Raw genomic sequence first — 14,350 nt, 5'->3', positions numbered from 1 at the left:
GGAAATATCTAAGTATGCTCCCTCTGAACTGGAGAGATTATCCTTTAATGTTCTTCTGTCTTTTATAGGCACAAGAGGGAAAAAAAAAACTTCTTCACGGTGCCAATTCCTGGTATTCACATTCTCTTTCATGACTTCATTTGTGCAGTCAATTGCTCACAGACATGAATAGGAAGGTGGCAGTACAGCCCTGCTTTACCATATCAAATGCAAGGGAGCAGGAAGGTGAGGCCCTGGAGAGCAGGTTCTCTAGGTGATGCTGCTGGCAGGGGATATCCACACCTTTTCACCTTTTCAAAGGGCCAACATTATGCTGGATCTCATTTTAATCTCACAGATACTATATAAGTGCAAGTAACTGCAATAATTATTATTATTCTATTATTGTAATTGCTCAAAGGATTTTCTGCTAGTCTCCCTTTAGAATAGTATGTGAAAGGCGGACAAAGAAAAGGTGTGAAGCTCTGGTGCCAGCCAGCTGTTCTGAAGAGTAAGAGATTCCCATCATAAACAGTAATGAAAAGAATGATAGGCTTTCTGGTACTTTCATCAGGAAATACAAAACAGTAGTCCTTCAATCTGTTAGAGACCTAGAAAAGAATGGAGGGAAGCAATTCAATTCATCTGCGTGACTGGTTTTTGTGGTACAGCACCACCACTCCCTCAGTGTTGACCATGTAGATTTGAAGTCCGACTTGAGGAAGTAAGACAGAGATACAAACAGGCAGAGTTTTCCTGAGGTCATACAAGGATGCAATTTCTTTTTTGTTTGTTACCAAGGAGCAAATGTTTTATGCTCTTTCCCTTTCCTGTCTTTCCCTGCAGTAGTTAAGCTGACAGTTATCTGCAATCAATACACTACAGGAGCTAATAAGCTGCTGCGGCTTCTGGTGCTGAACCCAGAAGCCACAATGGCCTGTCCCTAGCTGTGGGGTAGGATTGGGACATTATGACTCCACTTCTGGGATGCCAGGATCCTCTAAAGTGGTGCAGAGCATGGGAAGCACCATGTCAACTGCTTCCACTGGTGTTGCTGCTTGAACACTGTTCCTGTTTTGTCATGTATAGCTGGGGCATGTAACAATAAAAAAACAAGCAGAAGAAGATAGCTGATGAAAGAAAACAGAATTTTCTCTGTGTCTCTTGGAAGAGTATTTTTCAGTCTTGTGCTATTCCATAACTCCTCCTGTGCTTCACTGGACATCTGGTCTAGGTGTTACTTCCCTCTCAGTACTAGGTTTTCAGCTTGGCACAACCACATGTTCACCTTAAAGCTTTTAAAAGTCATGTCAACCCATACCAGCTATAATCCCTGTTCACAAGCACCAGCCACACCTTCCAGCTGCTTTCAGAAGCAGAAAATTCCCCATGCAGCTTCATTTCAGTCTGTCCTGTGCTCTCTGAAGCCTCCTTCCCCAGCACCAAATAATGGTGTTTACTTAATACACAGCTCCTGATGCATCTTGAGCCCCTTTCCCCTCCCAGATGGGGGTCAGTGGAGGGCAAAGAGGCCCCAACTTCAGGGGCAAGATCTCAAACTCTGAATTCAAGTCCTTGCTCTAGGTAATCTCTCATTTCTGAGCTCCAAATCATCTCACACAACACCTGCTGAAACCTTGTAAATTATCTGCTGCACACGTGCATTTGCATTAACTGTGCCTGTTCTTTTTCTGAGTCATCTGAAAACACCTTTACTTTTCCAGCTGATTTCAATAATAACTGAATACTAAAGAATTTAAGTAAAGCATTTAATCACATGGAGTGGTAGTAAACAAGATGTTGTAAATACAGCTATTACTATAACAATGGTTATGGTCTTCTGTTACTATATGCCCCTGTTTTAGTGACTTATAGTATCAGGAAAGAAAAGGTTTGTCCTTTTTTATTCTTTCCAATACATTTGCTATTCAGAACAGTGCAACAGATCATGAAAGACAGCTATGGGAGCGCTGCTTGTATTCCTTTATTCAGTCTTTTGCTTTCTGCAAATATTCTTGTGTTTTAAATCTCATTCATCATCATGTTTGTGTTCAGGCTGCAATCTTGTCCGACACACAAAGCAGATGAAACCAGGGATTTCCAAAGCTAAATTCATAATTCTTGATATCTTAAGCTAACAGCCCAAAGCCTCCAGGTGAAAGCAGTAATAGAATCACATCCTCTGTGGCTCATATAAAGAGAAATATGTATAACATATATGACCATTAAGTTGTATTTGTAAGTAGATGAGTCTGTGAATACAAATAATGGGGATTAGCATACATTTGTCAGCAAAAATGTACTTATTGGTCTTGGAACACATTTACCAAGCTTATATTACTGTTGCTTCAAGCCACAGTATCCCTGCTGGGGTTAGGAGATGGGTTTTTTTTTTTATGAGAGGGAAAAAAGCACTATGATTTGTGTCCACCTTATATACTTTTCATGGGAACTTGAAAATAGCCCCAGTAAGTCCTTACATATCTTGCCAAACCTAAGCCATGCTGCTAAGGGTGTCCTAAGCCACTTTTCTGTGCTGGTAAGACACAGTTCCAACCATCCAGAACAAATCTCGGGGGCTCCTGGAGCTGCACAACTCTGACAACTGGATGAAAATCATGCTGATTATGGTATCCCTCTAAAGTAAAACCGAGTAGACTTTTTTCCTTGCCTACTCTTTATGGCTCCTACATTCAACACAGATAAAGACACTGGGTGACATATCCCAATGAAGTGTTGATGACATGACAATTTACTTGTGATTTTTTTTCAGCCTTCAATTCAACACTGGATTTATTCAGAAAAAAAAAAAATAATTACAGGTTGGATAAAGGTCTTGAGGTTGGCTGAGAAAGATCTTGATGGGTGACCAAAATGGCCCCACCTAGCCTTAATTCGTGAACATTACTGCATGCTATTCACACTCCCATTTACTTGGTGACCTTTCCTTCTTCTTCATTGAAGAAATGATGCTTGTAGCCATCAGTCAACATTTCCTCCCCCAGACTGCTTTCACATCTTTCCTACATCATCTGTAAGGACTTGTGACTTGGATCACTTCCATTGGGCACTACAGCTGACCTTCCAGACACACACACTTTCATGGGATATATGTAATCCTGCAGCAGATGCCAACGAAGGTCCTCCCAATACACCTGTTACGCTCTTTTTCTTGGATCTTTGTGTGTACCTCCAGACAGCAACTCTAATTATTAATTAATCTATATGATAACATATCATACAGCATTACTCTGCTGCTTTGACCACCCGAGAGAAGCACTAACCAAAGAAACTGATTTTTGAACAAAGGAGCTGAGAAAGAAACACCCCTGACCAGCTCTCAACTGGAGGCCACACAAACAGCTAGATACAGAGACAGTGTTAAGAGGGTGTGCCAGCAGCCCCAAAAGACAGCTTTTTACTTGGCTTGTGCTTTCTACTTGGAGGAGAAGTGAGAAAAACTCCTGAGTCAGCCAAGAGCTCATGACTATTGATTTTTAAAGGAAATTATCCTCCCAGCTGCAGTGCTTTTGAAAAGTCCACTCTTAAACACTCTTCTCAGTTTAAACAAATGAAAATTACCAAGGCTGAAGGGCTATATTAGCAAACCTCTCCAGGACAGATCCACACAGAAAACCTGGAGGAGATCACTGAAAGAAAATCCTACCCTACTCTACTGAGACTGAGGGTCTGTAAAATCCTCTTACCTTTTCCCCCCATCAGCTTAGATGAGAAAACAGAGCTCAGTTTATCGATAGGCACATGCTATTTAAAATTTATCATGGCTTTTTCTCCTGAATTTTACATGAATTTATCTGTGTTTGATAAAACCTTTTTCCCTCATACTCGTTTTCCAGACCTTAACGCAGCACTGTCCAGATCCATATCTCACGTTAACTAACAGCATGAAACACCTCTACTGAACATCAGGAATATTAAAGTAGCACAAGAAGCTTTTGGGGACAAATAATATGCTACATTTGGTAACAGTTTCCTCTCTTTCTGCTCATTCTATCTTGAATATGTATTACATGAATTGCTTTACCCACTGGGAAAACAGATCTGACCCTGACAAGGTGTCATCAGTGAAATCTCTAACAAGAAGAAATCATGGAATGATTTGGGTTGGAAGGGGACCTTCAAGATAATCAAAACTGAAGCATAATGCATATCTGAGAAAGAAATTAACAAAAACAGAATACTGTTTATAATTCCTAAGTATTTTACATAATAATTTCTAATACTAACTTACGCATCACCAGATGTAAATTCCACATCCTTGAAAACTGTGGCAAGCAAAGCATAAAGGCCTCAATTCTTTTCAGCAATTAACTCTCTACCAGTGAACTTTCCTAAAATTTCACCAGGCATGTCTGAACTTTACATCAAGAACATGTGCAAATAAAAATGAAGTTGAATTTTATGGGTTTAAAAGATCACTCTGAAAATACACCACAGAAGCCACTGGAAGAGTGTGCATGCAGAAATGGCACAAGATCTACCCCACAGAGGGTCTGCAAGCAGGAAACACAGACCTGTTAAGAGTAAACAGTAAATATTTAAGTATTTTAATACATCTTCAAAATACGTTTAAAGCCTTTCCCCACAAATAGTCTAATAAGTAATCTAGTAAAAAGTGTAAGTATTTTTTCTTTCTCATGTACAGCTGCATGTTGGTCATGAACATAGTGAAAGGTACTGTACAAGCCTGCATGCCTCAGGAGCAATTGCTGCATATAAATACAACATTGAAACAGCCTTTTTTTTGAAATACAAGAGAACAGTAGCCCAGCTGACTTTCTTTGTAAACAGGCAATTATGTACCAGGGGTCCAATTGCTAAACATTTTGGGTTTTGAAAATAATAGGAGTTGAACAATTTAATATATTCAAAAAATTGAACTATGAGATGAAAAATGAGAACATATTCCCCTTGCAAATAAACTGGTTTCCTACTACTCCTTCTTTTTAAGAGGTTCCAATCTGCAATCACTGCTCTGGTAGAACCCCTATTTAAATCACAAACAGCTCTGTCTGGGGAAGAAAAACCTTCCCCAGGACAAGGGCTAGTGTTTGCATTGGAATTTGCTAATGTTAGCATAGCTGGTCAAAATCCAGCCACTATAGTAGCTTTGTTGTAAGTATCCTGGGATTCCCACTTGAGTCCAACATAAAACTTAGCTATAGTCAGCTCTGGAGGAACTAGTGGAGAGGAAGGATGAGCTGGGTCTTTCCAATGCGTTGCCAGGACAAGGGTCATGGGTATGTGTCACTCTGGTTCCACCCTCTTCACCATATGGAACCTGCAATTATTTGTGCAAGTCAGGCAGCCTTCATCTGGACTACGAGAAAGAGTAGGGAAGAAACACGGTCCTCAGAAGGAAGCAGCACTACTGACAGAAGATACTTGCCCCATGCATTATTGCACAGAGGAAGACAGATTTTCCCAAATGCTCAGCAGTAAGCAGTTCCCAACAGGAAGGCAGGTGCTGCTAAGGACTGTGAAAAATACTAGAATCTCTCTGAATGACAAAATGTAGGGTAGCCTTTCTATTTGAACTTGGGTGCCTGAAAGCAGACATCACCAATATAAATTTTTTGAGATTACTCAAGATATAACTGCATTGACAAAAAACTGAACCCACATGAGCATTGATAAAAGCCAGTAAGATCTTTATGAACCATAATAAACTCCAAAATCTATGTAAAAACCTGAACTAGATAGATGTTAAAACTTCTGAGAAAATTATTGAAAGTAAAGCAACGCCAAAATTTCAAAACAAGACACTGTGATCAGATACTTTAGAACATATTTATTTTCCAAAATTCAGAACAATTCTTGATTTACATAGGAATAAACTACCTAGCTTGACTTCGTGTCCTACCACATAACTTTGGTATGCCCACCTCAGTTGCAGAAGCAGACTTGGTGCTGTACTACTCCAAAATCTTTGCCTCAAGCTAACACCCAGGGGAATGGAAATCCATAGAAGAGGCAATCTTTCCCTGTAATACACACTGGTGCAATCACAGGGACATCTTCACTTTTGCACTAGCACAAGTTTCATACCCTTATATCAGTCATCTGTTAAGGGAACAGGAACTATGAGAAATGATTATTTGGTCCAACATGTTTAAATCCAAAGAACTTCACCTGCTCACAATCTGAAATTGCACGATTCGTTGTAGGATCTAAAACCCTTAAGAAATCAAAGCAGACGTCTTCCCCTCTCATGAACAAGCAAGTCTCAAAACAATCAAGACCTAAAAATGAAATGCATGAGTTATTTTGACTAGCATACAAACTTAGATCACAATGATAAAGCTGAGGTTAATCAATTTAATTTACTTGTTACAATCCTTTGTCTTACACAAGAAGTACTGCACTGCACTGCCTTCTGCAAAAGGAATGAAAGAACACAATCCTTCTTATTAATCCTCTGAAATATACATTAAATTATTTCTATAGGCTACTATAAAGCTTTTGAGTTTAAAGTTTCAGTTAGTCCAGTAACATGATAGGAAAAAAAGTCACGTTTAATGCCAGGGAAATGAATGTTCTGGACTTCCAGGGTAGAAATTTGACTGCATTGAAGGCCCTTCGTCTATTTTCCCAACAATAACCTTGAAAATTAAAACCAGACTCTGATGGAGATATTGACAATCGATCTCTATGTTGTATGGCTATTTACAAGTATCACATTTACAGCTATGAAACTCTTTGAATATGGATACTTAAAAATATACAGAATCCTTCTTATGGCAGATGACACCCAAGTACACACATGTTCTTTGATTCCATCAGCAAGTGCTAATAATAAAAATGTTAAGAGCAATTGTTTTCAATAACTGGAGTCTAGCTTGAGATAAATTCCATGTATTAAAGCAAAACACTCACTTCAAAAGGATTCTTATAGTTGAACCTATCTCAGAAAGGTAAAATTTAATCCAGTTCCATCTCTCTAGCCAACTGATATGTTATTTGCTTTTGCAGTCAAAACCTGGCTGTATAGTAACTCCCAACATACTCCAAACTGCATCCTTAGGAATAGCAAAACACCATTCAGCTGTATGAAACCTCAACTTCCTAAATAAAGATCACCATGGTTTTAAATGACACTAATTATTCAACCAGGGTTATGCTTCTATTGCTAAATTGAGTTGTAATTATAAAGCAGAATTAATAACCAAATTTAATGAAAATCCCATTATGGTGCAGCTGAGTAAATCAAAGTTGAAACTCCTGTAGGTAAAATGACAGATAATCACAATATAAGGACAATAGTATGTGTGAGTCTATTTCCTCAGCTTTCTGGAGTTCTCAGCAGAAAGTTAAGTCCAAAATGGCATTGCCTCTCCCCTCAGCAGCATGCACAAGCCCAGAGATAAACACACAGAGAGGTGAAGGCGACAAGGGAGGCTCCTGTGTGTCCTCAGGGCTGCCTCTGACCTCAGCAGATCTTCCCTAGAAACTGCATTCCCCCTAGCGAGGCAGAATCAGGCCCTCCAATTTCAGGTCATCAATCCCACATATATCTAGAGGGCACAAGAGTCAAAGACATTAACTCTCAGAGAAAGAGAAAAGTTATTCCAAGATACAGATTTTTGAATTCCAATAGGCTTTTCTTCTCATCCATGTGGCACATAATAAACAAGGTTATGTTTTTGGGGGTTTGCATCTACTGGGATTAAAAACTAGTAAGAACAGAACACTGCAAAAGAGGAAGGAAGTGTCTCATTTTCCCTAAATTACTCTTATTAGGTATACATTCATCTCAGAATACACATGAAGTAAAACAGACTCGGAGAGAAAAGCTTTACTTTTAATATAAAATACTACTGAAAGACTTGAATCAATCTCTCTTCATCCCCTTTAGCTTAATTCTGTGCAAGAACTGCAAGCTGCTACAGATTAAGGATTTTTGAAACTTCAACAGAAAAATTCTCAACCACAAGACAAGAGTTAAAGACAAATAGTTCTTTGTAAAATTGCAGCGCTACCTCTCGTAAGTATTCAAACATGTTTAATGTTGACTATGTTGCTGAGATACACTAATGCACTACATCTAATATAATATATAGATGGTGCACAGAGGGAAGAAAATTATTTTGCATTCCGTTAATGAATAAATATATACATACAATCCTCTCCAAAAATCAATGTATTGCTCCAACATCTGAAATCAAACTGAATGCAGGTAGATTTCTAATCATGAGCAGAATTTCCAGCTTATAAATTGCAAACCAGTGTATGCCAATAACGAAATGTTTCAGCTCTGGTGTATTGTGTTCTGATGAGAAAGAATCTTGTACTATTCATGTTTTGGAATAATTTCAGCTCTGTCAGTACGAGGGATTCTCTGAATAATGTATGTAGTGCAAAAGAAATGAACAGAGTTTAAATAAAACACGTAGATGTGAAGGGAAAGGAAAAAGGACTGAACTCTCCAAATAGGAATCAGATCAATTTTGATAACTCACAACAGATTCTATCTGCTAAGGCAATCTGTTTCTTTTGCATTGAAGATTTAAAACAAAAATACTAATGATCTAGGTCTGTCTGAAGAAAATAAAAATGCATAAAATAACCATTGGAAATTAGCTATGACACTGAATATACCAAATTATGCCAGTTCCAAAAGTACTGCTGGGTGAAAATTTTGATGTATGTTATTTACCTAGTGAAAACAAAAAAAAAAAGCATTGAAGTCTTGCCAGTGTTGCAGTGAGTTACCTGCTAGTATGCCATCCCTAATCCTTTGGAATAATCTGTCTACTGTCCCTGACACATGCAAAGGGTCAGGCCCTGAATCTTCCCAAGTAACCTCTGCAGCAAATGGACACAGAAACAGAGGAAACTGGTAACGTCTCAGAGCTTTATGCTTGAACTCACATGAATATTCATCTTGGTTCAGCAGCTCTAAGGCTTTTGCACTGTATATTTGGGGACATGTGCTCTGAGTAATTTCTACACAAATAGCAAGGTCCAAACCCACCGTCTCATTGCAGTTCAGTGAAGAGTTTTCATTTCATATTACCATGAAATCACTGAATTCAGAGCTGATGGTGGGGGTTTCTTTAATTAGGTTATAAAAACTCACACATCTGCGCTTTAGAAGCCTCTGTCAAGCCAGCAAATTCAATCACATGGAAGCCAGTGTCCTCCAGCTATCAGACAATTGATTTTTGCAGGACTCTGCTAACATTTAGCTTAAGGAACATGAGATATGTTCATTCAGTTGTCAGTCGGTTTGCCTACATTTCATTAGGAGAATATCTGTTGCTTAAAAAATATTCTTCAGTAATAAAATGCTTTTAAAAAGAAGTAGTCAGATTATTGGCACAAGACTGCAAAACAAGAAATAAATGCAAACTTGGACTAATGCAATGTGTGTTTAAGGGGCAAGCAGAAACATAAATAAGGCCTTTAGGATTAATTCTATTTAATACAGACATATAGAATTATATGAGCACACACACAGAGAAGCGTATAAATTTAATTTTCCCTTTCTCCTCTCCCTCCCCCCATACTACAAGGATTCATCATTTCTAAAGCCATTAAACACTTTGGAACCAAAACTGGCTTCAGCTAAAAGAGGAAAAAAAAAAAAAAAAAAAAGGATCAGGTTATGAATCACTATTTCTATAAATGACAGCAAACATAATGGGAGAGGTGTTCCTCAGTTAAATATAAGGCAAAAATAACATAAGGTGCTTGGAATGAGAGAAGAATCTGCAGCAAATAGTATAAATGAGCAGAGTTTTGGGCAAACACTTTTAGAATTTAAGGTGTTAAGTTTTACACAGAAAAGTGGTCCAATTTCAGACAATTTTAAATTCGTGCAAATCGGAAGTAATTCACTAACATTCAAATGGCAAGACTAAGCAATATCCTTAACCCAAAATGTAGTAACAGCCTGAGAAATAGTCTCAACTAGATGCATAGGCAGAAGCTAGGATAATTGACTTCATCTAAAGCTACTGATTCTAGCACACAGAAATTTTAGTCCTATCCTCTTTCACTAAAAATTTAAGTTTAAAAAAAGGTCTCCATGGAATAAATATTATCAGTGCTTGCAAAAGTTGACATGAACTGTAATATTTTCTCAATTAACTACACCTGCACAGACCTCATTCCTTCCAGTTACAAAGCATCTTTTGAAATGTTTTTACCTTAAGGAATTTGATAATGATTTCATGCTAAACCAAACTAATCCATTGCTTAATGCAGAATTCACTGTTTGGGACTGGGACATTGGTCTATCCTGCATAAAATGAATGGAGCCATTTTGGCAGCTCAGAAGCTTTTCCTCTTAAATAAGGTGGCAAGGTCATCTGAAACTTGAAGTAGCAAAGATTTTCATAAATAAATTTAGCAATCACACAATAAATTATTCATGAGGACCGCACAGCATATTGTATGTTTACATATTAAAAAGTGCCACAGAGATGGCAGTGAGAAAGTGAAGAGAAGCACAGCACATATTTTAAAGGCAAGATGAACACTAAGAACCTTCTCCAGTATGCTTCTATTTTAAACTCACTCAGCAATGTTGCTTAGTGCATCTACTTCCAGAGGCAATTCACTCTTGAATGAAGAGGAGGGATTCGAAAACTTAAAGAGTTACAGAGGAAAACCTATAGAGTCCTGAAATATGAACATCAAAGTAGTAACGCCACTACAGTCTTCAGCGTTGCCCCACTGTATTCCACTGTCTTACATAATAACATGAATTCCTTTTGAGAAGCCAGACATACATGAAAATAAACACAAATAATGCTTTACCCTCCCCCCCCCCCCTCCACAGAGATTAGGCATATCTAGCTCATATTTGAGCCACTGGTAAAGAGCCTGAGGTGACTGAAATGTAGCAAGTTCAGCTAATTATACATCACTTTTTTAAAAATAAAAATTAAAGAAATTCAATGTTACCTCATTTGTTAAGGGCATTTCTTGCTCTGTCTTCCTCTCATTGTGTATGTGCATCTGTGTGTAGGTGGGGGTGTGTGTGTTTATAAAATATATAGTAGGACAAGAATATTTGTTCCAGCTGAGGTGGTCTGTGAAATCAAGTAGATCAGATACTAACTTGATTTGGCACCAATGTATGGATGCGTAGAGACATATCCACAGGATGTATGCATTACGAAATGGTAAGAGACATTTACAACCTAGAATATAAGAGCAGGGCTGCCTCAAGTGACATCACCAGATCAACTGCAGCGTCAAGCAAGTCAGATATATTATCCTGCACACCACTGCTTCCCTGTCTCCTTTCCAGCCATTAGAAAAGCATTTGGGAACGCAAGCATTATCATATATTTTCTAATACACGCAAGGCACAGCATGCACAGAAGCAAACAAGAGTAAGTGTGGGGCTTATGTACTTATTGAGACATTCGTAATTTTTCTTTACAACCACAAAATTCATCTCCATAGAAAGCAGGAAGCAAGAAATGCTATAGTTTACTTTTTTACTAAAGTAAATGTCACATCAGGTTAGTTAGCAGAAGGCAGGAGAGGGGATTTTGCTCCACTAAGGAACTAATAAGGACTGCTGCCCCTTTTGCTCTTCTGCAAAGGGTATCTGTACCGAAGAAAGACTTCCTGATGTATTTATAATGCAAGATAACAACGTGGTTTCCTGTTCTTTCCACTGCAATTTACGCTTAAGGTGGTGAGATCACTGGCATGTTTACTTACAGGCATTTGTTACAGCGAAGCTGTTAGCTGTTTCAATGTTGTCTACATGAGGAACCAAATTAAAAGGTGCTTCGGATGCATTGGGGCTGGTGTTATGAAGAAAGATTGCTAATCGAAAAGCAGTGTATTCCTGATCTGTGTTCCTGATGAAGAGACCACCTACAAAAAACAGGAAAAAAAAAAAAAGGCAAAAAGCAAAAGACGCTGGGTAAATCATTTGCAAGCTACTTACTGTCTTGTAAAACCGAGCAACTGTCTCTCCCAAAGCTGCACAGTAAGGCAAGTCCTAAGACTTTAATGGATAAGGAACTAATCGTATTCATAATCACAACCACTGCCTTTAAATCACCGTCCTCAATCGATTTTAACCTCCCTGATGCATTCAAGCGTCTTTTCTGACTTCTCGGTTTTCAGCCTTTCATACATAAATACCCAGATTTGTCATGATTACAGTGACCTTTTAAAGTGTTTAGCCTCCATCTCCCTGATACCGAACACACTGGTAAATCAGCTGCTCAACAGCCTCTCACATTAAGTGGCGGGCTGATTTAGCGGAACGATGCTTTCTGGATTAAAAAAAAAGGGAATACCAACTCGGCGTAGCATAATCCGCACTGAAGAGGAATATAATGAACTTTGCTCCTCTGCAGCCATGTGCAGGCAGGGAGCAGCTCAGCCTTATTAGCAGCATCTTTACAAGTCCACAAGAAATGATGCAGTGATGGAGCTGAGCTGGAAAGAATTCAGATAGCTGCGTCCCATCCGACACACGTCCGAAAAGAGGGAAGCAGGAGCCGATGGGGATGAAGATGGGGCACAACACTACAGAGAGACACCAACAAACCCCTAAACTTTCCAACTACAGAGAGGAATGAAGGACGGTGTAGCCTTTTAACCCCCCCATCCCTGCCGGCTACCGCAACCTCCGGTGCCCTGGACTCGCCATTCTTTCCATAGTCAGGCAAAAGGAAGGGAGTCGCAGGGGGCTGAAGCAGCCAAGGGGCATCAGCCCCGAACCCCTTATTGCCCTGCCGATATCGCACGCCCGGGGCTGGAAGGAGTCCTGCACAAGATGAGCATCCTCCCTCTCGCACGAGAACGCACACAGAAATATTTACACACACAGACACACGGAGGCACACAGACAGAAACACGAGGATGATTCGTGCAGGCACGGAAATGGGATGGTGCTGGAGGAGAAATCTACAAAAACTGCCTTCAGTGCCTCCTTTCCAACTCACTTCGCAAAGGATTGAACCCCTGGACACACGCATGCAGCCCAATGCAGCGCTTACCTATTTGCACGCTGCTAGGAAAAGCTCCCATTGCTAGTCCCCAAAAGCCAGAAAACAACAAGACAAGCTGTCTGCAAATTATCCTCATCTTCTCTTCTGCCTCTCTGTCTCGCCTTCTCCCGCTCGCTCGCTGGATGCTGCTCAAAGAGGCATCGAGGGCGAGGAGGATACACACAAAACCAGGAATTAAAAAAAAAAAAAAAATTAAAAAAAAAAAAAAAGGGGAACGGGGAGAAAAAGAGAGGTTTCCTCCTTTTTCTTTTATCTTTTTTTTTTTTCTTTTTCTTTTTTTTTTTTTTCCTGGTGGTTTTGCCTTAGAATTTGCTCGCTATCCTCTCCCGCTCTCGCCCTGCCTCTCTCCCGGCTGCCGCTTCAGCAAGCCATGCCGCCGCGGCGGATTTTTCCCGCAGTCTCCATCGCCGGGGAGCGGAGTGTGTCCGGCTGCAAATGTTGCACATGCAGAAGATGGTGGTGAGTTTGGCGGCGGGGGGCAGCGGCTGGCGGAGGCGCGGCGCGGGCGGACATGCGCCGTGCGCGCCCCCCGCCGCCCGCACCGCCGCGGGCGGGAGCCGCCGCCGTGCGCGCCCCGCTCCGCCCCGCGCCGGCCGCAGACGCGCCCTTTGCCTTTATTTCTGATTCTTTTCGGGGGGTTGCTTTTTGGTTTGTTTAGTTTGGGGTTTGGGTTTTTGGTTTGGTTTTTTTTCCCTCTCCCCCCCCGCTCCCCCCGCCTTTTTCCTGCCGCTCGCCCATCCGCGGGCGCGCAGCGTGGCGGAACTTTGTGCTGCGGGCGTAGGGCGGGAGGGCCAGGCAAGGTCAGCGCCCCGGGATGGGCGCGGGAGGCTCGGCCGCCGCAGCCCAGCGCTGGGGCTGCTGCTGTGAAGTCCCAGCTATTATTAATGAGGGTGGCAGGGCGGATGTGCTGAGCGGCTGCGGAGCGGGGACGCGGCCGGGCTGGCGTGTCCCCCCCTGCCCGCGGGGGCGCTCCGCTCCGCGCCGGAGCAGCGGGACCCTCCGCGCTGCCCGGCTTTGCGGCAGAGGATGGAGCGCTCAGCGCTGTAGCACTCATCCAAAGGCGGGGAGAGCGAATGGAGAGGAAAACTTCACTGCTCCTATGCCGCCACCGTTTCGCTTTTTTTCCTTTTTTTTTTTTTTTTCTTTCTTAATATTTTTAAGTGGAGGAAAAAAAAGAAAAAAAGATGGAGCTCTTTTACTGTCTAGTCCTTTTTTTGGTGCCTTTGAATTTTTATCTTCAAGCCTTGGAAGTTTCCCAGAGGAGATGCCAGAAGTCTGGGTCTATTGCAGTTAATAATTAAAAGATATATATATAATAAATGATAGGTAATGAAATCATCCAACAATAGCTGTAAGTCGGA

General features: G+C 40.8%; 1 protein-coding gene across 9 annotated transcripts in view; it reads right to left on the bottom strand.

Moving 5' to 3' along the window:
- The window catches only part of GRIA4 (glutamate ionotropic receptor AMPA type subunit 4), a 218,219-nt gene extending 205,030 nt beyond the window's left edge, over nt 1-13,189 (bottom strand). For all 9 annotated transcript variants that reach the window (XM_066312984.1, XM_066312985.1, XM_066312991.1 and 6 more), the window contains exons 1-2: nt 12,978-13,189; nt 11,683-11,841 (exon numbers count right to left, since the gene is read on the bottom strand). In XM_066312984.1, coding sequence (XP_066169081.1) covers nt 11,683-11,841; nt 12,978-13,065 — 247 coding nt within the window. In that variant the 5' untranslated portion in view covers nt 13,066-13,189. The remainder of the gene's footprint in view (nt 1-11,682; nt 11,842-12,977) is intronic.
- Between the last annotated feature and the right edge of the window lie 1,161 nt (nt 13,190-14,350).

Source organism: Sylvia atricapilla, chromosome 2 (genome assembly GCF_009819655.1).
Source record: "Sylvia atricapilla isolate bSylAtr1 chromosome 2, bSylAtr1.pri, whole genome shotgun sequence".
Taxonomy (NCBI): Eukaryota; Metazoa; Chordata; class Aves; order Passeriformes; family Sylviidae; genus Sylvia; species Sylvia atricapilla.
This window is presented reverse-complemented; position numbering and strand designations above follow the sequence as displayed.